This window comes from Pelecanus crispus, chromosome 8, assembly GCF_030463565.1.
Source record: "Pelecanus crispus isolate bPelCri1 chromosome 8, bPelCri1.pri, whole genome shotgun sequence".
In the NCBI taxonomy this organism is placed as follows: Eukaryota; Metazoa; Chordata; class Aves; order Pelecaniformes; family Pelecanidae; genus Pelecanus; species Pelecanus crispus.
The window spans coordinates 6,880,527-6,902,381 of record NC_134650.1 but is presented as its reverse complement, the minus strand read 5'-3'; the positions used below and the strand labels follow the sequence as shown (position 1 = coordinate 6,902,381).

The 21,855-nt window shown below is 60.8% G+C and overlaps 2 protein-coding genes across 3 annotated transcripts in view; both read left to right on the top strand.

Annotated features, from left to right (window-relative positions):
• The first annotated feature begins 2,680 nt into the window (after nt 1-2,680).
• On the top strand, nt 2,681-8,403 carry LOC104028486 (zinc-binding protein A33-like). 2 transcript variants are annotated; one of them, XM_075715354.1, is made up of 6 exons: nt 2,681-3,226; nt 3,822-3,917; nt 5,638-5,871; nt 6,280-6,299; nt 7,090-7,205; nt 7,315-8,403. In XM_075715354.1, exons 1-6 carry the CDS (start codon nt 2,954-2,956, stop codon nt 7,857-7,859), a joined length of 1,284 nt encoding a protein of 427 aa, XP_075571469.1. In that variant the 5' UTR covers nt 2,681-2,953; the 3' UTR covers nt 7,860-8,403. The 2 variants fall into 2 exon arrangements, with proteins under 2 accessions (XP_075571469.1, XP_075571468.1); XM_075715353.1 differs by having other exon boundaries at nt 7,090-7,226.
• A 5,199-nt stretch (nt 8,404-13,602) lies between these two features.
• FLT4 (fms related receptor tyrosine kinase 4) overlaps nt 13,603-21,855 on the top strand; it is a 56,447-nt gene continuing 48,194 nt past the window's right edge. Inside the window, exon 1 of the mRNA XM_075715042.1 lies at nt 13,603-13,660. Coding sequence (XP_075571157.1) covers nt 13,603-13,660 — 58 coding nt within the window. The remainder of the gene's footprint in view (nt 13,661-21,855) is intronic.

Sequence of the window (21,855 nt, the reverse complement as noted above, 5' to 3'; positions counted from 1 at the left end):
GCCGGAGGATGACACGTAACGCCAGCCGCTCTCCCGCTGCGCAGGCGCTACCCGCTCGCACAGCGGCTGCAGCACACTGGGCTGGCGGCGGTCACTGCTCCCAGCAAGCCCCGGCCTGTTCGCACGGGGAGATCCAGCCTACTGGAAGCACAAAACTCTGTAAATGTGGAGAATAAGGTTTTGGTGCATTAAGTCATTCCTGGATCCCTGTGTCATCCCTGGGTCCCGGTGTCACTGTCCTAGTGACATTCCCATGGAGACCCCGTTGAGTTATGCAGTGGAGAGGAGAAAAAGACAGGAATGGGAGCAGGTTCAGCCTATTGGAAACAATTCCTGCCCAACGAGTGCTTCCCATGCCCCAGCGCCTGGCAAGCAGCAGGGGCTGAGCATCCCTGTCCCCCTGCCACCACTGGGACTGGAGCAGGAGGGTGCAGCCAACCCCTGCCTTGTTTAACCAGCTGGAGCAGGTCTTGAGCCCACAGAATAACCATGTTGGGGCTGGCAGCATATTTGGGCACAGCCTGACCTTGTTGGTGTCCACGGATGCCACTTGTTTGGCCACGCAGAGGCTTCAGAGCACTTTCACAGCAGCCCACATCCTCCCCCCTTGTCCATGGCACCTCCTGGAGCTCAGTGCTTCCCCTGGGAGCACCCCCAGCCCACCCCACCCCACCACACAGACACGCCAGGGCTCTGCAGAGCAGTGGTGAGCAATGAGGAGCTTCAGTTCATCCCTGCTTTGTGCCCGGCTGGTTGCAGGAGGCTGCCCAGGGTGCATCTCAGCTGCCCATGGCCGGCGTCCCCCAGAACCAATTGCTCCTTGTGTAATCGGCGATGCTCAAAATCCAAACATCGGCACAGGGCTGTGACTGAGCATATGACCCTGAGGGGCTGGCAGAGACAAGGGAGAGGCCGATGCCTGCAAGCAGGGCTGCTACGGCCACATGCCAGTGAGCAAGCACACACAGGGCTAGCAAAAGCCTGGGAAAATCCCTCAGACAAGCAAATGAAGATGAGTGGAAACATTTTCTGCATTAATTGCACTGCTCTAATGGTGAGAAAATGCAGGGCAGCAGGAGGAGGGCAGTAGGTAGACGCTGCCCGGCACATCTCCGTTTTGGGGGAATGCTCTGATTCTAACAGTGGTTGGGAGAGAGGTGGCCTCTGCAAGAGCTGCTTATCCCTGCATGCTCCCTCCTTTCAGTGTTCTTTGCTTTTACTTCCAGTATCGCCAGCTCTTGTGATTTTTCTCACATGTCTGCCAGCTGCTTCCCCCAACACCCCAGGGTCCAGCATCAGGTGCCCACACAAGGATGAAAACCCTTCATTCTTTCTTTTGCTAACAAGCCTGCAGCCCTTGCGATTACTGAGCGAAATCTGAAGCTGTGACCCCAAAGCGTTGGTCTGAGTTGCTCTCTGAAGGTCCCATGACTTGGAGAGCTGGCTCAGTTCCTGCAAGCGTCAGACCTCTGGCGAAGGCAAACTGGGGAAGAGCGGCAAAGGCATTTCTCCGGGGAGGGCATTTCCACGCCGCCATTACTGAATGCAGCAGCAGGGCCGTGCAGAGGCCGTGCAGTGCAGGAGCCGTGCAGTGCAGGGGTGGTGCAGGAGCCGTGCAGTGCAGGGGTAGTGCATGGGCCGTGCAGTGCAGGAGCCGTGCAGTGCAGGGGTGGTGCAGGAGCCGTGTAGTGCAGGGGCGGTGCAGGGCCCGGGCGGTGCAGTGTAGTGCAGTGCAGGGGTGGTGCAGGAACCGTGCAGTGCAGGGGCGGTGGGCCGTGCAGTGCAGGAGCCGCGCAGTGCAGTGCAAGAGCCGCGCAGTGCAGTGCAGGGGCGTTGCAGGAGCCGCGCAGTGCAGTGCAGGGCCGTGCAGGGGCGGTGCAGGAGCCGCGCAGTGCAGTGCAGGGGCCGTGCGGTGCAGGGGCGGTGCAGGGCCCGGGCGGTGCAGTGTAGTGCAAGAGCCGCGCAGTGCAGTGCAGGGGCAGTACAGGAGCCGCGCAGTGCAGTGCAGTGCAGGGGCGGTGCAGGAGCCGCGCAGTGCAGTGTAGGGGCCGTGCAGCGCGGTGCAGGGGCGGTGCAGGGGCGGTGCAGGGGCGGTGCAGCGCAGCGCAGCTCCGTGCAGCAGCCGGTGCGCAGCACGCGCCCTCCCACCGGCGGCGCGCGAGGCCCCAGCAGCTGTCCCGGCCCGCGCACACGTGACCACGTCACGTGCCGGAGCCCCGCCCAGCCCCCGGCCGCAGCTCCTGTCCAATGAGCGGACGGACGGGTGGCGCATCCGTAAGGCGATTGGTCGGGGCGGACGTCAGTCCGCGGGCGGGGCGGGGCGGAGCGGAGGCTGCAGGTTCGGAGCTGCTCGGAGCTGCGCGGTGCGGTGCGGTGGCTGGAGGGGCACGGCGGGGGGGGGGTCGAGGGGCATGAGCGCGGTGGGTGCCCCGGGATCGGGGGGTGCGGGTTGGGGTGCGCACCCCGAGGCTGGGGCCCCGGGGGGTGCAGCGGGCTCTCGCCAGCCCGGGGCTGGGCCCCCGCGCAGCTGCGGGGCTGCAGCACACGCACCGCCGGGCTGCGGGGCGGCCGCTGGCCGTCCCTGAGCCAGGTGACCCTTTCCCCGGGGCCCTGTCGGGGCACACGGCCAGTCCCTGTTCGACCCTCCGAGTGGTTTTGCTGAAGTAGCAGGAAGCAGAAGGTTGTTACTCTGCAAAGGGGCTGATGCTTTGCCAGTACTTCTCTGTAATTCCCACCGTTGGGAGCTCTCCAGGGCTGGATGCACCCAGTACAGCACCTGGGTAGGTCCTGTACCTCCTGCCCAAGGTCTGGTAACCAAATCCTGCCCCAGAGCGCCCAGCAGAGCCCAGCATGAGGAGAGGCGCAAGTCCACTCTAGCCCAGACAGAAGGAGGAAGGGGATTTTGGGATGGTGGTGGCAGGAAGCTCAGGGTGGGACCCATGTGCCAGCAGGGATGGCTGGCAGGAGCCAGGACCGGAGCCTGCGGGAGGAGCTGACCTGTGCCATCTGCTGCGAGCTCTTCAGCGAGCCCGTCATGCTGGACTGCATGCACCACTTCTGCAAGGCCTGCATCCAGGGCTACTGGGAGAGCTGCGCCCACGTCCCCTCCTGCCCCCAGTGCCGCCGCGAGTTTCCCAGCCGGACGTTCCGCACCCACTACCTGCTCTCGGGGCTGGTGGAGAAGGTGCGGCAGTGCGGTTCCGCGGAGCACCAGTACAAGATGCAGGTGAGTGGCTTCTGCTCCGCTGGGGGAGAAGGGGACTGGCGCCGCGTGAGCCCTGTGCGGGCAGCAAGAGCCCAGCACCCGCTTCTCCCAGGAGCCCCGTGTGTGCCTCACCTGGCCTGAGTGCAATGACATCTGTCTGTGATTCATTCCCTGTCCCTGTTTCCTTCCAGCTGTCTGTCTTTTGGATGCTTTCTTTTCTTGCATTTGTTTCCCTCACTGCTGTGCCTGATGTCCGTCGCAGCCTGGTTATTTCTCGCGTAGGGACCACGCAGCCGGGGTGAGGGCTGCTCGTGCCGGCTGCGCTGCTTGAGCAGCCAGTGTCTGCACACGTCAGTTCACAGCACACAGGTTTTAAACCTTCTGCAAACAGATATCCCAGGCTGGAGCTCCCAGTCTTAAAAATAAATTTGTTTCATTTTGTGCACGCATACATAGTTCTCAAGCCTGTGCATTAGGTGCTTTCTTCTCCTTGCTGCCTTTGTAAGAAATCCTGTTGCAGCCTCCCTCTAATGCTGGCCGTAGGAACTGGGATTGCTGCTGAATCACAGCAGAGTAGTGAAATGGTCTCCTCACCTTCTTTTCCTCCTTTCTGCAGAAGCACCTGGAAGATGCTTTGGAAGCTCGTCAGAAGGAGATGGAGAACTTGTTGCGGAGGAAGCGTGCGACGCAGGAAGATATCTGTGGCCTGACGGTAATGCCCTGTGATAGCTGCTTTTTGTACAGCCTCTGGGCTAATGTTCGTAGAGGATCTGTGTATCGCTTCAGCCGAGATTTAGCTCGGCTTCCTGTAAAAATCTAGACAAATAATTATGTAATCTCCTGCATGCAGGCCAAAGCCCGTTGCTATTGAATATTCAGTGGAGGCTTTGGGAAGAGGCATTAAGCACCCATTAATGCAGCTTTTACAGGGTGTGTTGTTGCAGCAGAGCCAAGACAGGGTGAGCGGTGAGAGCTGTCGGCTGAGCAGCCTGTTCTGGCCCTGCAGCGCAGCCACTTTGGGAGAGGGTTAATTCTTTGAGCTCTAAAATCCTCTTGTGTGTCTGAAGGGGCAGCAGCAAAGCTGAAGGAGCTGGGTCAGCAGCAATGTTGGTGTTGGAGAGAGCAGTGGCCTTGTCACAAGGACCATGTTTGGATTCACTGCGAAGCTCTGAGGTGATGTGAGGAGCGTGAGTGCTCTCTCCAGGCTTGAGTGGCACCTGGCTACCTCGTCACTGATCAGTGAAGCAAGAATAGCCGCAGGCTGACTGTGCTTCCTTCTCGAGTGATGTAAAAGTATTAAGAGCCAAGGAAGGAGGGTTTAAGGAAAACACAAGTAGTTCAGAGGTGAGATAAAACTGATGGGAGCCTGCCTTCTGACCAGAGTCTCTGATTTCCCCTGCCTGCAGTGTGTTTCATACCTCTATTCCGCTGCCAGATTTGGAATAGACCTTTGAGGTTAATGAAAAAGTGTTAGCAAATACACATGTGCGGCTGATGTCCTGTTGAAGTGAAAGAGCTGACTAAGAGGTGCTTCAAGAGTAAAGGAGGAAATTGCTGATCTGAACAGGGAGGCCATGCACATCCTCTGTGGTTCTGGTGTGCCAGCACAAGCACCTGCTAGTGCAAAGGGAGGCTGGGGTGCCGGGCCGGCTGGTGAAGCTTCAGATGTACTCTGGGGGAGATGGGTTTCCTGCTAGTGGAAAGGGATGTGCATTTCGGGAAGCGCTTCTCAAGAAAATAATGAAGGCTAAGGTTGCACTTAGATTAAAAGCTTAAAGATTGGGAAAACAAGATGTCATTGGTTGTCTCTTGTAAACACGCAGTAAGGCAGCAAGAACACCACAAGGTTGGCTGGCCAACTAAACAACTGGAAAAAAGTGACCTCTGGAAAGACCTGAATGGGATTTTATCAGCTTTAACTACAGAGATTAGTTTGTGCAGCTTCCCCGCCTCTCCCGTACGAACAGGAGCCATGAGAGACGCAGGCATCAGAGAAAAAGAGCAAGTGACCAGTGTCAGGCAGCTCTGCCCAGGGTCTGGCATGATGTGAAATAAATCCCAACTAAACTGAACAGCTGAGCCTGCAGCTCTATAAAAGCAAAAGAGCTCCAGTCTCGCACACAAGCAGATTCCTGGTGGCGTGGGAGAGGGCTGTGGGCTCCCACTGTGGCTGTGTGCAAGGATTTCTGGTTAAGGTGACCCCGCCATTGGTAGAGCTTGGTTTGTTTGGGTTTGGTTTCCCCCCCCCGCTTTGGCTCTGCAACCTTGAAAGTTGTCCTTGTGTCCTGTTCTCTATCCAAAAAGTCGTGGGTATGTCTGAGACTCTCTGATTTCTAGGACTCTGTAAGCAGATTAATGGGCCCAGATATCCCGTGCACCTACTTGTGTGTTTTAGCTGCCAGACTCATCTTCTGTCTTTTCCCTCTACTCAGAAGGTGTCTGGGGAGCTGAACTTTAAGATCCGTGCAGAGTTTGCCCGCCTTCATCAGATCCTGGAGGAAGAGGAGAGAGCTGTGTTGGCAGAGCTGGGCGAAAAGGAAGAGCAGTTGCTGGCACGGCTGCACGGGGATGTGCACGGGCTGGAGGAGGGGATGTCAGTGCTGCAGAGGGACATAGAGCGCATAGAGCAGACCCTGGGCAGGATGGAAGAGGTGTCGTTGCTGGAGGTGAGCATGCTCGGCTGACCCTGGCAGGAGGCCGAGGGAGTGTTTCAGGATTTGAATTTGGGATGGGGAGAGTCCTAAATGACAGCACTAGGCTGTACCTGGAAGTCATTCTCACTGCCCTCCTTCCAGATTATCCACCCAATCCCTTGGAGTCTGAAGGCTTTAGCCACAAGGGATATGGTGATCTCTGTGATGTGCTGGGTCTCAGGAGCCTTCCTCTTTCTTTGTCACCCCTGTGAAATTGCCTTGGCCACAGTGCCCAGGCAGTTTCCCCCAGGGTGGGTGTCCTGGCAGGTTGGTTTCCTATCTCTGTGCTGCATGACAGCAGGAGGCAGGACAGGGAGCTTATTTGTGCAGCTGCATGAATTACAGACAGTGACTGCTAATTCTCTCTGCTCCTCATTGCAGGTGGAGAGCCTGGATATCAGGTAGGTGTCTGGCATGAAAGAAGCTGATTCCCTTTTCAGGAGCTTATCTCTGTCCCTGGCTGGGACCATATGGGGGAGGGATCTTATCTGAAGTTTTAAAAGCATCACAAATTGCTTGGCGAGCTGCTGGTGCTCGCTAGGTGGGGGCTGGTCCCCAGCACATGTGGAATGCTCTCCCCAAGGAGCACACGTGTTGAGACAGCTGTGCTGGAAGAGCAGGGTGGAGGAGACGTGCTGGTTTGGAATGGGTGCAAGAGCCCCATGCATGCTGCAAGCAAGAGCAAGGCTGATGCCACAGACTTTGGGTGCTTTGGCTACTCCCTGCCCTTTCTTAGCTTCTTGCAACTCATGGGGCTGCAAAACTGACCTCGAGGTGCAGGTTTGTCTGAGGCTGCGAGTAGCTGAGGGCCAGAACTGCCACAGGGGAGCGTGTCCCTGTCCCCTCCTTCCCTGGGGGCTGCAGTGGGATGCAGCCTGGCTCCGCAGGCCTGGCCTGTTCACCCATGCAGGAATCCTGCTTGGGCGTGCTGGGTGCTGGTCTGCCGCGAGTCACTGCTCCACGAGCAGTGCTGCCGGATCTGTCTCAGTCCGCAACACCTCTGCCCCGAGCCAGTTGCCACGCTGGGGGTAGCGCCGCGTCGGGGGGAGCAAGCGGCTGCCAGGGAGGTTTGTGTCCTATCTTTACCAAATCCGTCGCACGCGGTAGCATGCCGCAGTCCTGACTGCGCTTTTCCCGCGTGCCTTGCTAGCTGCATGGCGGAGGGGTTGACTGCTGCTCTCTCTGCCCCAGGCCCTCGGTGCGCGTCAAGACGCAGCATGCCTTCGACCTGCAGCACTACAGGGACAGCCGCAGTGGCCCTTTGCAGTACATCTTCTGGAGACAGATGCTGCAGTCCATCTGCCCCAGTGAGCAGATTGGTGTGAGGGGTGGGTGTGCTGGGTGGTGGCGGGGGCCGGGGGTGCTCTGCGGAGGGAATATGTAACCAGTAAAATGCCATGCTCGATGCCTCCACAGCTCCTGCCCCACTCACCTTCGACCCTGAGTCAGCCCACCCCAACCTGGTCTTCTCCAGAGACCTGACAGCAGTGACAGAGAGGAATCGAGCCCAGCCCGTGCCCAGCAGCCCCCGGCGCTTCCGTCAGTGCGTCAACGTCCTGGGCTCACGGACCTTCGACAGCGGCCAGCACTACTGGGAGGTCTGGGTGGGCAGCAAAACCAAGTGGGACCTGGGGGTGGCTGCCGAGGCTGTGGACCGGGCGGCGAAGGTCAAGCTGTGCCCGGAGAACGGCTACTGGACGCTTCGCCTGCGGAACAGGACGGAGTACTGGGCCACCACCACTCCCTGGGTGCGCCTGACTCCCCGCCGGCCCCCCCGCAAAGTGGGGGTCTTCCTGGACTGTCAGGAGGGCACTGTCACCTTCTTTGATGCCGGCGACATGTCCCATCTCTTCACCTTCCACCAGGTCTCTGCAGAGAAATACTGCCCCTTCTTCAGCACCTGCTTCAGCGACGGGAGGGACAACATGGAGCCCATGCGGCTCTGCCACCTGGCCCTGTGAGGGACGGGGGGGAGCGGGGTGCTTTGGGGACACCAGCCTGGCTCCTTGTCTCTCCCTGCGGTGCTGCCAGTAAGCTGCCTGGGGCCATGCTGGAGGCTGATCTTGCACACGTGCACTTGGTAGGGTGTTGGAAGGGTGGTTTCGGTTTCAGTTTTGGGAGGGAGGAGGGGGATGAGTCTCTTTCCAGCTACCTTCTGCCCTCCCTTCTCCGTGCTGTGGTCTGTGGGTGCCACACTGCATTCCCAGAGGTACCTGGCACCCCTTGTGAAGAAAAACCTTCCGTGCCTGAGCGTTGTACGGTTCAGTAACCACAGCCACAGGGCTGCAGCGGAGGTGGGTGCAGGCTGCTTGCACCCTCTTTGCGCTCCCACCCATAAACCCTGCGGAGAAGGAGGGCGGAGGTCCCTGATCCCCATCGGGTGCCTTTTGACGCTCAGCTCTGTGTCCCGGGGGTGGGCTTCCTCTGCTCATGAGCTTTGTGGGGACGGGCTCCTGGCCAGCGGCAGAGGGAGCTCGGTGCACAGTGTGGGACCCACCGCAGCCCGGGGACTGCGGCGCTGCCTCCCCTCCCTTGGTCACCATTAAAGCTCATTTGAAAGACCACGGCCTGCTGGAGCGGCTCGGGGCTTGCGTGCTGGGGCCGGCGGGGTCTCTTGCACTGGGGTGTAGCACAGCACCCCCAGCCCAGGCTCCTTCCCTCTGCCTGCAGCGCAGGAGGCTCGAAAGAGCCACGGCTCTCGCTCGGCCCTTCCCTTGGAGCGCTCTGCACATCTTGCAGTGGCTCTTGGCCTTTTGCTTTGCCTCTCCCTGTGTTGGGCTGTTTGGGAACAAGGTGGGGGTTTGGCAGGGCTCTGGGGTGGGGAGGTGCGTGTGGGCCCAGCCTTAGGTTGCTGGGTTTAAAGATCCAATCTCTGGCGTGCCTGGGTCTTAGGGATTTGTATATGTGAAAAATGCAAAGTCCCATTTCAGGCCAACTTCATGAAAGCGGTCCCAGCACAGCTCTCTGCCCGTTGGCCCCACTGGCAGTGCTGCCCCTGTGGGAGGGCAGCCTGGGGCTCCTGGGGGGGGGCAAGTTGGGGGATTTGGCTGCTGGGGTTCATGCCTGGGGGTGCTGGCTGTGTCCCCAGCTCGCTTGGTCCTGCTCACAAATCCGCGGAGTTGACTTCATGCGGGAGGTGCTGGGGTGGGTCCCAGCCTGGCTGGTGGGAGCGATGGGTGGGAGGAGGACGGCAGTGCCTGGGGTGGGCAGGATTGCAGTGTTTACGCCACTCAAGTCCCCTCCAGGGTCAAAGCAGAGGCCGGAGCTACCCCGATCCTGCGTAGCCCCCGGTGCTGGCTGGAGCCTGCAAATTCCTCCTCTGCAGAGGCTCAACTTTCTGTGCTGGGGGAAGGGGCAGGCACGAGGGCTTTCCAGCTCCCGCAGCTGGGCACAGGGATGCTTGGCAAAGCAAGCCCTTCACCGGTCCTGCCCCTGCCCGGCGGGGATGGGACAGGGGGGCCCTGTCCTCCCACAGTGCCACGAGGGGCGTCCATCCTTACGCTGCACCACCACTGCCGTGTGCCAGGGCCGGGCTCTGCTGTAGCACCCGTTTTTTGGGTTGCCCAATACCTGTCCCAGGGCAGGAGGAGACTGTGCTCAGCCGTAGGGGAGGATGGCCCATGCAAGACGCAGGCAGATGTGCACTGCCTGGGGCTCTGCGGGCATGGGGTGGGTGCGGAGGGGACCCAGTTATTGGGAAGCCTCTGCTCCGTGCAGCCTTGCTCAGGGGTCAGGTGGGCTTGGAGGGGCTGTCAGGGGTTTCTGTTCCCTCACAGTCCCCAGGTGGGCTTTAGCTGGTGAGTGAGCTCTGCTGAGCCCCTGGGCTGGACTCCAAGCCTCTTCTTCCAGCTCCTGCCTCGTCCTCCCACTGCCCCCCAGCCTCAGCTGAAATAAGAATGGAGAAGAAAGAGCTGTTGGCTCAGAAATGCTGCTGTGAGCGGAAAGAGGTCCCGATCCCAGGGGGCTGTCACCCCCCCTCCAAGGGCTGGGAGCCTTTGTGGGAAGGTGAGGCTGCTTTGATCGCAGCAGGGAGCTGTGGCTGGGGGAGCTGGAACCCATCGCCTCCCCGACCTGCCCCGCAAGCGCAGGCAAGGAAGGCTGGGCAGCAGCAGGCAGCTGGCCCCGAAGCGCGAAGGGGAGCGGTTCCACCGAGCGCTGGCAGGCAGCGAGCGCAGCCGGGCTTCGGCGGCTGCCGGCAGGCAGGAGGGTGGCAGCCAGCTCCCGCTGCCCACAGCTGCCGTGTGCCGCGTGGGACGGTGTGGCGGCACGGGCTGCGAGCAGCTCGCTGCGACGTGTGCCAGTGCCATCGCTGCCACCTCCTACACCTTCCCCTTGCCAAAGGCAGAGCTGGAGAGCAGCGAAACCTGCTTGTTCCAAATCCCCGGGCTGAGCGGGCTCCCGAGGAAGCACGTCCTTCCTCCTCCTCCTCCTCCTCCTCCTCCTGCCGGGCTGCATGCGGTGGCTGCAGTGTGCCGCTCCCAGGCACAGCCACGTTTCGGGGTACAACGTCCTCGCCTGGCCCTGCCGTCGGGGAAAGGCTCTGGCAGGGAGGCTGGGGCAGGCAGAGCCCCTGCCCTGCACGCAGCATGGATGGCAGCTCCTACGTGCAGGGGAAATGTTGCTCTGGGCTGCCATACATGCAGCGTTAGCCTGGTGAGGAAATACTGCCTGCCGCTAAATGCTGTCTGAAAAATGCATTTCACTGATAAACCGTAGCACCGTGGAGTAGAAACCACTGGCATGGTGTGAATGCAGTGACCGGCTGGGCCTGGCCCTGGGTTCGGGCAGGAGGGGACAGGGATGGGTGAGCAGGCACCATGGGGGCGAAGCACCCCTCTCTGTGCCAGCACCCAGGCCCTGCACCTGCCAGGGCTGGCTCTCGCCATCTGCCCCCAGGACCAGGCTGTATTTTCCCTGCAGGTTACCTCGTCGTTTTGTCCCTGGGTGTCCCCAGAGCCACCCCAGCGTGCCTTTCCCATAGCCATGCCTGGGTCTGGGCAGCGTCCGGCAGCTCCTGCCCTGGTCCCCTGCTGCAATGAGTCTGTGCCTTTATCCCGTGCTTTGGGGAAGCCCTTGCTTCCTCGCATCCCCCCACGTGCCGGAAGAGGGGCAAGATTTTAAAATAAGATCTTTTTGTTTCCCAGGGTGGCAACAATGGAAAGGTCCCATCGGTCCCACAGTCACCCTGTGTTTGTGATGGAAAATTCCCCGTCGTGGCAGGGCGAGCTCTCCCCGGCGTCCTGCCGTTAGATGGCAGCATGGACGGGCTGGTCCCGGCCACCACCGCCTGCACGGTGCCACATTTGGACTGCAATGGATGGAGGATGCCAAAAGCCCTTGATTTTTTGGGATGCCAGAGGTTCCCCCACACACACCCCAGGTCAGACCCTCTGCTCTTCTCACACTCAGCCTCTGCAGGCAGCCCTCGGGTCTTGCATTTTCTCCAGCGTGATGCGATTCATCCCTCTATCACCATCCGCACCTCACCACCTCACTGCTCATCTCTCAGGTGCACGATGACCCCTGATGCTCACAGTGGTCCCTGGCGCAGATATGCTACCATGGCGGGGAGCCCCGTGGCTGCCCCGTCTCTGATCACAGCCCCCGGCACCGGGGAGGGGTCTGATCTCAGCTCTTCACCCCACAGTGATGGGCAGTGCTGCCCCTCTGTGTGGTCCCCAGCTCTGCCTCAACACCCCATCGACATGGCGAGTTTTAAAAGTCTCTCTCCAGAAAGTTGCAGGGGTTTGGGCACCCACCTGGAATGGAGGGACACCGCTGCTTTCTGCTCCTTCAGGATGGAGGAGGGAGGTGGTCCAAGATGAGTGTGCTGAAGAGGAATGCAGCCAGCGCTCTCAGGGTTAAAACTCACTAACTGGGCCAGGGGGAGATTGGTAAAATAATTTCTGTAGCTTGGAGCCCCTCTGACGGCTCCAGGAGAGGGACAGGGTGATTTCTTCCACAGGTTTGGCAGCGAGAGCGGTTGAGCGCACAGAAGTTTTCATGCCTTTTCGAAGCCATGAGCACATGGTTCTCATTCAGGCTCGCTCTGCGCTGTCTGCAAGCGTGCATAATTAATAAACCCCCCGGGCACAGCGTGGGGCCGTGCTTATTTACCCGCGCAGCGCCCACTGGGTGCGCAGGCAGCTGGCTGGGGCTGCGCCCGCCGTGCCGCCGCGCTCCCCAAGCTCTGCCATCGCCTCCATCTGCAGCGTGTTCGCAGTCGGTTCGCGCCGAGCGGGTGCCGCTGTCGCTGGCAGTGGCGGTGGCGTGGCAGCAGCGCTGCTGGCACGCGTGTAGCGGCACTGTCACCATTCTGCCGCCAACGTCACGGTCGTGTGCGTGTGTTTCGGTGCACACCTGCCAGAAAGGGGTGCGGGTGCCACATGTATTGGTGCTGGGGGGCAATGTGGTTGCCTCATGCTGCTGGCAGTGTGCATGGATGGATGGCATGAGTGGGGGCCCCTGGTGCTCCCCCAAACGAGTAGGGGTGCAAGTGGGTGCGCAGAGGTGTGAGAAAGTGCGTGTGCATCTTTGTGTGCCCCTTGGGGGGTGCAGGAGGAGTGGGGCTTCAGGGGGTGAGGGCAGGACTGCGTGCCTGGGTGGGTGCATACAGGTGTGAGGTAGGGGCTTTGGGGGGGTGCATGCAGGTGCGTGTGCAGGCAGACGTGCGATGCATGTGTTCACATGAAGTGTGTGCACACCGGTGTGAGAGGGTATTTGCGTGCATTCCCTCTGGTCCAAGAGGTCGGGACGTGCACCCAGGTGCACACAAGAAAGGAGAGGTGCAGGCATTTGCACACAGGCGCGGGGGGACGCGGAGGCAGGTGGGACCTTCAGGGGTGCACACGGGCGTGCAGGGCGTGTGTTCACACAAACAGGCGCACAGGTGTGGGGGTGCTTATGTGTACAGGAGGGCAGGGGTGACCCACAGGCATGCACGCGGGCGAGGGACACGCTTGCACCCAGCTGCAGGGGAGATGCACAGCCATGCACACAGGTGTGGGACATGCATGCACCCACGCAGGTGCTGGGGTGCAGACACCCGGCTGGTGCCCGCAGGTGCTGGGGTGCAGACCCTGGCCGGTGCCCGCAGGTGCTGGGGTGCAGACACCTGGCTGGTGCCCGCAGGTGCTGGGGTGCAGCCCTGCCACTGGTGCCTGCAGGTGCTGGGGTGCAGACACCCGGCCGGTGCCTGGAGCCGCAGGTGCGGGGGTGCAGACCCCCAGCCGGTGCCTGCAGGTGCAGGGGTGCAACCCCTGGCCGGTGCCCACAGGTGCTGGGGTGCAGACCCCCGGCCGGTGCCTGCAGGTGCAGGGGTGCAACCCCTGGCCGGTGCCCACAGGTGCTGGGGTGCAGCTCCTGGCCGGTGGCCACAGGTGCGGGGGTGCAGACCCCCGGCCGGTGCCCGCAGGTGCGGGGGTGCAGACCCTGGCCGGTGCTCGCAGGTGCGGGGGTGCAGACCCCCCGCACCGCCCGCGCCCCGCCCCTCCCCGCCCCGCCGCCCGCCCGGCGCCCCGCGGGCTCGGCGGAGGGCGGCGGGCGGCCCGGGCGGGCGGAGGAAAAGGAAGCGGCCCCGGTGCTCCCCGCCCGCCGCCGCGCGTCGCCGCAGCTGGGGCGCGGCGGGAGCAGAGCTCGGGCGCGGGGCGCTCCGCACCGCATCGCTCCGCGCCGCCCCGCACGGACCTGCCCGCAGCCCCGGAGATGAAGAGAGTTTGCACGCTGCCCCTCTGGCTCTGGCTCGGCATTGTCTCGGAGGCAGGTGAGCGCTGCGGGGCTGCGCTCCCCGACCGGGGCTGCGGGGCTGCCCTCCCCGACCGGGGCTGCGGGGCTGCCCTCCCCGACCGGGGCTGCGGGGCTGCGGGGCTGCCCTCCCCGACCGGGGCTGCGGGGCTGCCCTCCCCGACCGGGGCTGCGGAGCTGCGCTCCCCGACCGGCCGCCCCGCACCTGCGGCCGCGCTGGGGATGGGGCCGGCGCCGGCGGGGCGGGACGGGACGGGACGGGACGGGACCCGGCGCCGCCCGCCCGCGTGTCCCCCAGACCCCCGCGGGGACCCGCGCTGCCTTGCCGTGGCGTCCCCCGTCCCCCCACGTCCCCGACGGGGACCGGCGCTCCCCGCCTTGGGGTCCCCCAGCCCCGGCGCAGCCCGCCCCGGGACTCCCCAGCCCCGACGGGGACGCGGCGCGGTGCCCGCCCGGGTGTCCCCGACGGCTGTGACAGCGGCCCCGCAGCGACGGGACCGGAGCCTGCTGCCGTCCCTGCGGGATTCGGGGCCGCGGGGGTGAGGCCGTGGGTGAGCCCACGCCGTGCCCGTGCCGCGGGCGTGCTCGCTGCAAGCGGGGAGAAACGGCACCGGGCTCTCGCAGGAGGGATTTCTCTGCGCGGGGAAGCGCCCGGCCGGGAGGGCAGCCTGGAGGCCGGCTCCCTGCTCTGTTTATTTATTTTTTCATGCACAGAGTCATTAATTTGCGAGCGCGGGCAGCGTGTTGGGGAGGAAGGCGCGAGGAGGCGGTGGTCCACGCGATGCCGTCCAGCCTGCCTCTCCCAGCCTCTCGCTGGCAGCTCTGGTCCGCCTGGGAAGTCACCCAAGGCAGATCCCGGTGAAATGCTTTTTCTTCCCATTAGCGCTTCTGGGGCAAAAGGCTGTTGGGCAGCGAGTTGAACCCCCTGGCCGCAGCTTGGGTCAGGTGGATGTGGAACCACAGCAGAGCTGGGGCTGCAACGCCCTTCCAGAGAGCAGAGGCCGTGGGGCAGAGCGGAGCTGGGTGGGCGCTGCCGGGGCAGCGGGGACGGGGCACCCATCCCACCAGCTTCCCCCAGGAAACCTCCTGCTCGTACAGGTAAAGCATTTACAGCCCGGATTAGAGCGAAACCGACAGAAAGTTAGTAACGCTGGAAGCTTGCAATGTGGGGAGATGAATTTTGGGATCATAAATAGGATTTTCTGTAGCCCTAGCTCAGTGACTCACGGTCACCGGTGGCGTTTGCTGCCGTTGTTGAAGCGAGCTCACGGGAGGGCTGCAGGTCTGGCTGCAGCGGTGCAGAGGTGCGGTACGGACAGCATCGCCAGCAGTGGCACTGCGAACCTGCTCTGCCCAAAATGCTGCCGGCGGCTCCGGTGCCGCGGGGCTGAAGGACCCCCCAGGCTGCCAGAGCTCAGGGGTTGCTCCTGGAGGCAGGGCAGAAAGGGACCTGCTGCCGGTGGCATGGCGGCGGGAGCTGCAGCTGTTCAGAGCTCTCTTGTCAGCAATTTGTAAAGCATCCTGTAGCTGTTTTCAGGTTCTTTCATCTCCCAGAGGTGCAGGGAGCGGTGCCTGGGAGGCTCTGGCCAGCGCGGCTGCACGATGTGTGGGCCTCGTCAGCGCAGGGCTGCGCAGAGCTTTGAAGCTCTCTGGCGCTGCCTGATTAGTGCAGCGACGGAGGGCGATGCGGGGCTCAAGCAGGGGACCGTACCCTGGGGATTTGCTGCCTCTTCTTCAGTTCTACCTGAGACCAATTTGTCAGCGTGTAAAGGACCCACAAATTCCTCATTAACCATTATCCCAAGTGGGTGCAAATATTTGCTCCCTTTGGGAGCAGGGACAGGGATGTGAGACTGTTCCACCTGGGAAGGGTGAAATATTCATCTCGCGATCATGAAAGTTCTGTTCTGGCTCTGGGTCCTGCATCCTGCTTGTTCCTGCACCCCGGTACCTGGTTAAACAGGCCAGTGCCAGGCGGGGATGCCGTGTGCGTGCACACAGGCTCTCCCTGTGTCCCAGCTCTGCGGTGCTCCCAGGATGGAGTGGAGTCGGGGTGCTGCCCTTTGCAGGTGGTGTGATGGGGGGAACAGGCAGAGGTTCAGCCCCAGCATCCCTGGGCATCTTGGGGTAACCCTTTGTGGATGGCGATGAGAGCGTGCGCTGCCTGAGCTGCGATGCTCTGGGCGCAGAGCAGCGCTGACCACCCCACAGCCAAATAATCCTGTTGGAGACTCTGCCTTGCTGCTTTCAGGAGCGTATGCCCTTTGCATGAGGGAAGGGCCAGTGCTTGTGTAGGACCTGAGCCGATCGCCTTAGCTGCTGCTGCCTGCCCTCCTCTAAGATCACGCAGACCTCCCTGGCCGGGTGCTCGGACAGTCCTGCGCTGACCGTGCCAGCAGCAACATTCGCCTTCGCAGCTGGGATTTGAAGCGGTTGCTTCATTGCAAGTAATAAACATGGGCCATTCCAGCAACACCCTTTCATGCAAAAGCCCACGAGCGCGCAACAAACCCCGCTCTGGCTTAACCCAGCCGCTTGTCAGTGATGAAACAGAGCCAGGGCCTCCGAGGAGGAGGTGAGTGATGGGAGGGATGCAGCCCGTGGTCCGCGGGGGCTGCCAGGGAGGGGGCAGCCCACGGCCCTTGTGCCCCGCCGTCTGCTTACGGGCGATTTTGGATGAATGAGCTGCAACTACCGCTCTGGGATTTGGCTTGGGCACGCAAGCCCGTGGCTCGCTGCCTGCACAAGGGTGTTTGTTGCTGAGCTCAATTTGACGTCTGGTTTGGGGGACACTCCCCCGGCAGCACAATGTCCCTGGCCAGTGCAGGCGGGGCGGGAGGGGGCTTCCTCCCGCATGTCCCACCCCACTCCGCTGCCTCACTCCCGTGGCACGTTCCATGCGGGATCGCTGTCCCCGGGGTGTCTCTTGGCCCCGCGTTGGTGCGGTGTTTCCCAGGGCAGGCGTGGGAAGGGCAGGTGCTCCTGGCTGGCCAGGAGGGAACAGGCTGTTCCCGGCGTCCCAGGGCAGTTCCTGGGGAGGGAAAGGGAGAGCGGGATCCCACGGGAACAGCAGCAGGAGGGGGCTGTGGCCAGGCAGCAGTTTCTCCAATGCCATACGGGGCATCTGCAGCGCTCGGGAGGTTGCTTTGCAGAATGGCTGCTGAGCAGGAGGGGGCTCTTGATGGGTCCCCAGCTCTGACCGGCTCTCAGCAGCTTTGGGGAGCAACGTGAGCCCTGGAGATAGCACCCAGCTCACCCACCTTCTCCCCAAACACTTAAGCTGGCACAGCAGAGGCGTTTCCAAATGAACGTGGCGTCTTTGAATTCAGCCTGCTGGACTGAAACAGCCCCAAGCAATGGGGGCAAGGTGCAGGGCTCCCTCACCCCCAGTTTGGGGGGGCTGTGTATTTAAACCCAGTGGCGGGGGAAAGCTGCAATAAGCCCGGGGTGATGGGGATCCCGGGGGATCCTGCAGGTGTGGGGAGAAGCAGAAAACCCTGTGATGGCCGGACCCCGCGGGCTGCGCTGCCCACGGAGGGTGGGGAGCTGGAGCGGAGGAGCAGCGGTCATGGTGGTTTCCGTGTGAGGAATGACTAAACGTCGCAGGGCCCTTCCGCTGGGAAAGATGGGCCGGGGCATTGCAACAGAGGGCTGCAAAATCACGGCTCGCCTGGAGAAGGCAGTTCCTGGCAGGTTCCTGTGGTGGGAGGATGAGGAGCGTGGCAGGGGGCCGGTGGCTTGTTGCATGCCAGTGTGCAGAGGTGGAGCTCATCACCACGGGGCCCTGTGGGTGTTAGACATTTGCCTGGGCCCAAAGGCAGTCGTGCATGGAAAAATACGTAGCTTTGCAAGGAGGAAATCCGCAGGTGGTTAGTTAAAGCTGAAAGCCCAGTTTCCCACCCCGGACTGTGAGCCAGAGGTGCCCAGCACCACGTTTCGCCTTGACCTGCCCCAGGCAGCTCCTGCAAATCTCCACCTGGGCAAGGGGCAGCAGGGAGCTGGGCTCACAGCCCCAGAGGGTCCCACGCCAGCTGGGTGCCGTGGCGGGGACCGTGACCGCCCCGGTGCGTGCCAGCGTCTGCTGGGGAGGCCAGCGCCGAGCCTTGCCCTGGGCCAGGGGTGGAATTATCTTTTGTCCTTCGTTGGGAGAAGAAATACTGCTGCAGCTGCACTGGCATCTAGTGACTGGTTAAATTAATTCCAGGGTTTTTATTGCCTCTGGCTATCCCAGACCTTTGTTTCTTGTTTCACGTTGTTAAAAGGGAGGATTAGCCAGGTCCCAGGGGGGCTTTTTCTCTCTGGTCAAAATAGTTCTGATGTTTTCGGCACACAGTATTATTGCCCATCTGCGGTGCCTCATTGTTAACGCAAAATAGTGGAAGCGGAGATGGCCTGTGGTCAAGTCGGCAAGGAGGCATGAGCCCTTGAGTCCAGTGTGACCGCTCGTTTTGTTGAGCGGCTGTGGGCAAGTTGCTCTGTCTCTAGGTGCAAGTTCAGCAGAAGGAGGGTGAAAACCTGGCCCCGTGGCAGCCGGTGGCGAAAATCCTGCTAAGTTTTATAAGCTGAGAATATTAAGTGGGGAGTCTCTCCTGGAGTCATTTCCCTGCTGAGGGAGCAGAAACAGGTTTCAGCCAGTGACTTGTATTTCACCTTACAGCTTCTCCCACGTGTGAATTGTTTTTCTTGCTGCGTTTCTGCCCCCTCCTTCCAGGGCAAGGATCTCCAGCACAGGCTTTGCGGGCCAAACCTGGAGGTGCCGTGGGACGGACGTCATTTGCTAATGACAGAGGATCGGTTTAGGGCGTCAAGAAAAGACTCCAAATTGAGGAAGCGTAGAGAATGAGGTGGTGGGGAAAGGCAAGAGATACTCTGAGAAAGTGCTGTGGTCTGCCCTTCTCTGAGCATGTAATAACCAGGCGGCTGCTGCTCCCCTGCTCTGCTTCTGTGCAGTGAAAGGCAGCAAGGACCCCAGGGCTATCCCCAGGAAGGACCATGAGAAAAAGCTGGGTGGGCTGCAGACCTTCCTGCTCTTCATCCCCAATTAGTGATGGGCAGAGCCCTGGAGTGAGCAGAGAGAAAGAGGAGATGAGATTTTACCTGCCTGTAGCAGCCAGTCCAGAGCTGGTTACAACTCTCAGCAGAGCCTGGAAAACCCCAGTGCGGACGCAGAGGGCTTAGCGACAGAATAAGCTTGGCCCTGCTCCCAGTCTCAGCGCATGCGAAGAGGGAAGCGAGTCAGAGCGGCTCAATGATGCTTTCGGGACCCGTTGCTGCCGCGCGAGGTGTAGCCACCCACTCGCATGCAGGTGCGGAGGGGTTAAGCCTTCTCCCGGCCGTGGCTCCAGTTGGCTGGGCGAACGCCAGCCGGTGCGCCGAGTCCGCCCGCCTCGGTCTGCGGCGCTAGCGCCGGTGACGCGGCACCCGTGTGCCATCCCACCACGGCCGCGTTGCACGGCGTGGCCAGGCCGCCCGCCCGGGCAGGCTCCGGGGGCCGGGGCAGCCCCCTGGGGAAGGGTTAAGCGAAGACGAGCGGTGCCGATGCCAGGCTGCGTGTCCAGGTTCTCCCTTGGCGGAGGTCAGCGGTGGTTCATGGGAAAGGAAAAATTGGCAGCTGGGCCGGATGTCCCTGCATTTCCCCTCTTCCTGCAGCCGCCTGAACGATGTTCCTTATTTAGCTTTCCTGACGGACAGGAGGAATCTGATGGCGGAAACTGTCACTGCCTGATAACAGCTCAGGGACCCCTTTATGATGGGCGGCACGGCAGGGAACAGGGCAGCGCTCCTCCTCGCCTGGAGGGGAGAGCCGGGCGGCCAGGGCTGCCCTTTGCACCGGGTTTTTGGGGGTGGCTGCGGGTAGGGAGGGAAGGGCACTCGCAGCCCTTCCCTTTGTGCTGGTTTGTGTACAAGCCCCCTCGGTGCTATTTTAAAGACTCTCAAGGCCAAGAAGCAATGGCATATATATATTATATTGGCATTTTTTTTCTTTTTGGTGAGGCATCTGAGATGGTGGAAAGGGCTGTGGATGGGGAGTGGGAAAGCATGGAGCAAAGCCACCCTGCCAAGGTCTGAGACCAGGTGAGGCTTTCCACTTACTGGCAGTGAGGATGTGAAGGGCAGCCAGGGCTGGGATGCTTCAGCAGGAGCTGGGAATGACAACCAGCGCCAGGAGTTGAGCACACACATCAGTACTGGGATGGGCTGCCATACAAGGGTGCTCTGACCAAGCAGATAAACACTGCAAAGGAGATGTTGCTGCATGTTTTATTGTCCCCAGCTTGCTCTCCATAGAAGATGGCATCTTACTAGCATCTGAGCCATTCTCTCATATGTGCCCATGGTGACCAGCCCCAAAACCACAAAAGGTCCTGAAATACAGCCTGTATTTCAATGTATCCATTGATTTTTATCTTGCATCTGTGGAGGCCACCAGGCTGCTCCCATACCAATAAGAGCATTGTTTCCATGGCAATTAATGTATTTAAAAAGGGCAGAATGTACAGCGAGACTGTATTTTTTAAAGAGCAAGCCTTATGCAAGGCAGCTCTTGCCGCTGGACTGGACGCTGGACTCTTAGTCTGTGCAATGCGCAGATCGGCGTCGCAGTGCTCCGCGTTGGGATGCAGGGCACGGTGAGCTGCCTCAGTTGGGCTGGGTGGCACGGGGCTCATGCAGACCTGTGCAGCCCTGGAATCACCGGTCCTCTGCTGCTCAGAGAGTTTTGTGTTCCCTGGGGTGGTTAGAGCTGCATGCTCCAAGGTGCGCGTCTGACTGTTTCAGTTTTAGCTGAGCAATATTAAAAACTTCCCTGCAAGACTGAAGAGCTCAGCAGGAACTTGCAGGAGTTGTTTCTGTGCTCTCTGAGCAATATGACCAGGTCACCTACCTGACCATCTGTGAGTTGCAGGATTGAGGTTTAGGTCATCAAACTGCGCTGGTACCTCAGGACCAAATGCTTCTCACTTCAGCTAAGTTCAAATTGCTTTTGTGTTTGCTTACTGTCATCAAGCAGCACAGGCAGGGAGATTGGTGCGAGGGGATTGCTGTATCAGTCTATTTGTGTTCATATGTTGCTCTATCAGTGCCACAGGTGTGTGCAAGGCTGGTAGACATGGGAAGGAAGCAGGAGCTCCTGTCTCCTGCCCCAAATCCCAGTGCATGTTTCGGATGGCCGTGCTGGGGATGAAGTACCCATGGGGGATAATAGGGCTTTGCATCCTCCTGGCTATTTTGAGGCAGAAAAAGCAGCAAAATTCATATCGCAAGTTATTTGTTTAAAATTATACGTGTTTCTTATGGTGTCACTTCCTAGCGTGATGCATAGTTGCCATTGCAGCCAGATGAGTTAACTTCCTGCTATACCTTCCTGGGCAGGAGTCATCTCACCCAGTCCCCGTCACATAAAAGTTTAGTGTATAGCCTAAGGCACTTGCTCGACAGTCAGCGGTGGGGAGAAAGGCTTTTTTGGAGGCACTCCATCCCATCCTCAAAGAGGGGTTGAAGGAATTGCCTTTGGGGAGGTGATGGCTGAGACTGCTCCCAGCCTGCGTGGTGTCTAGACACAGGTGCGTCCCCAGGACCGGCACTGCCCCTCTGCCAGGTTGCATTTCACCCCAGGATCCACCTTCCTCACCGGCCGCTCCGGCTCCCTCCACCTCAGCAGCTTGCAGCTGCACGAGGGGACAGGCATGGTCTGGTGGAGGGCAAAATGAAAGAGAAGAGCAGTATCAACCAAAACAACTGATGGCCCCAGTCTCAGGAGACGTGGCCAGGAGGAGGCCAGGAGGTAGTGAGATCGTGCAGAGTGAGCGGTAGACAAAGGAAGGAAGTTTTTATTACTGGGCCAAATCCTGAAGTCCTTCAGTTGTATTTAGGCCAATGCCTCAATGACTTCAGTGGAGACCAGTCTGAGTAAAGAGAGAAGAAAGGCTTCAGGATCTGGCCCCTCGGTAATTGTGTCACGTGGGAAGCTTACAAAGAATTTGCAAGCTCATGATGGCTTTCCTGAGCGGCCAGTGCTAGCCAGCGAGCAGCGCCTGTGGCAGCCAGGCCTCCTGCCTGGGTCACCGTCCCCTTCCTCTCTGGGGACACAAAGTGCCCATCCTGCAGCGGGTTCACCATTTTGGTCGCTGGTGGGGCTTCATGGCGCTTGGCAGACCCCGCAGGGCCCAGCCAGGTGGACCGGGTTGGGTAGTGGCTCCATAGGTTTGTGAAGGT

Excerpts from the sequence above, each read along its gene's own strand:
- LOC104028486 (XM_075715353.1), top strand. The coding sequence starts at position 2,954 with ATGGCTGGCAGGAGCCAGGACCGGAGCCTGCGGGAGGAGCTGACCTGT. Across the intron at positions 3,227-3,821 it reads AGCACCAGTACAAGATGCAG|AAGCACCTGGAAGATGCTTT; the intron begins GTGAGTGGCTTC and ends TCCTTTCTGCAG. Across the intron at positions 7,227-7,314 it reads TGAGCAGATTGGTGTGAGGG|CTCCTGCCCCACTCACCTTC; the intron begins GTGGGTGTGCTG and ends ATGCCTCCACAG.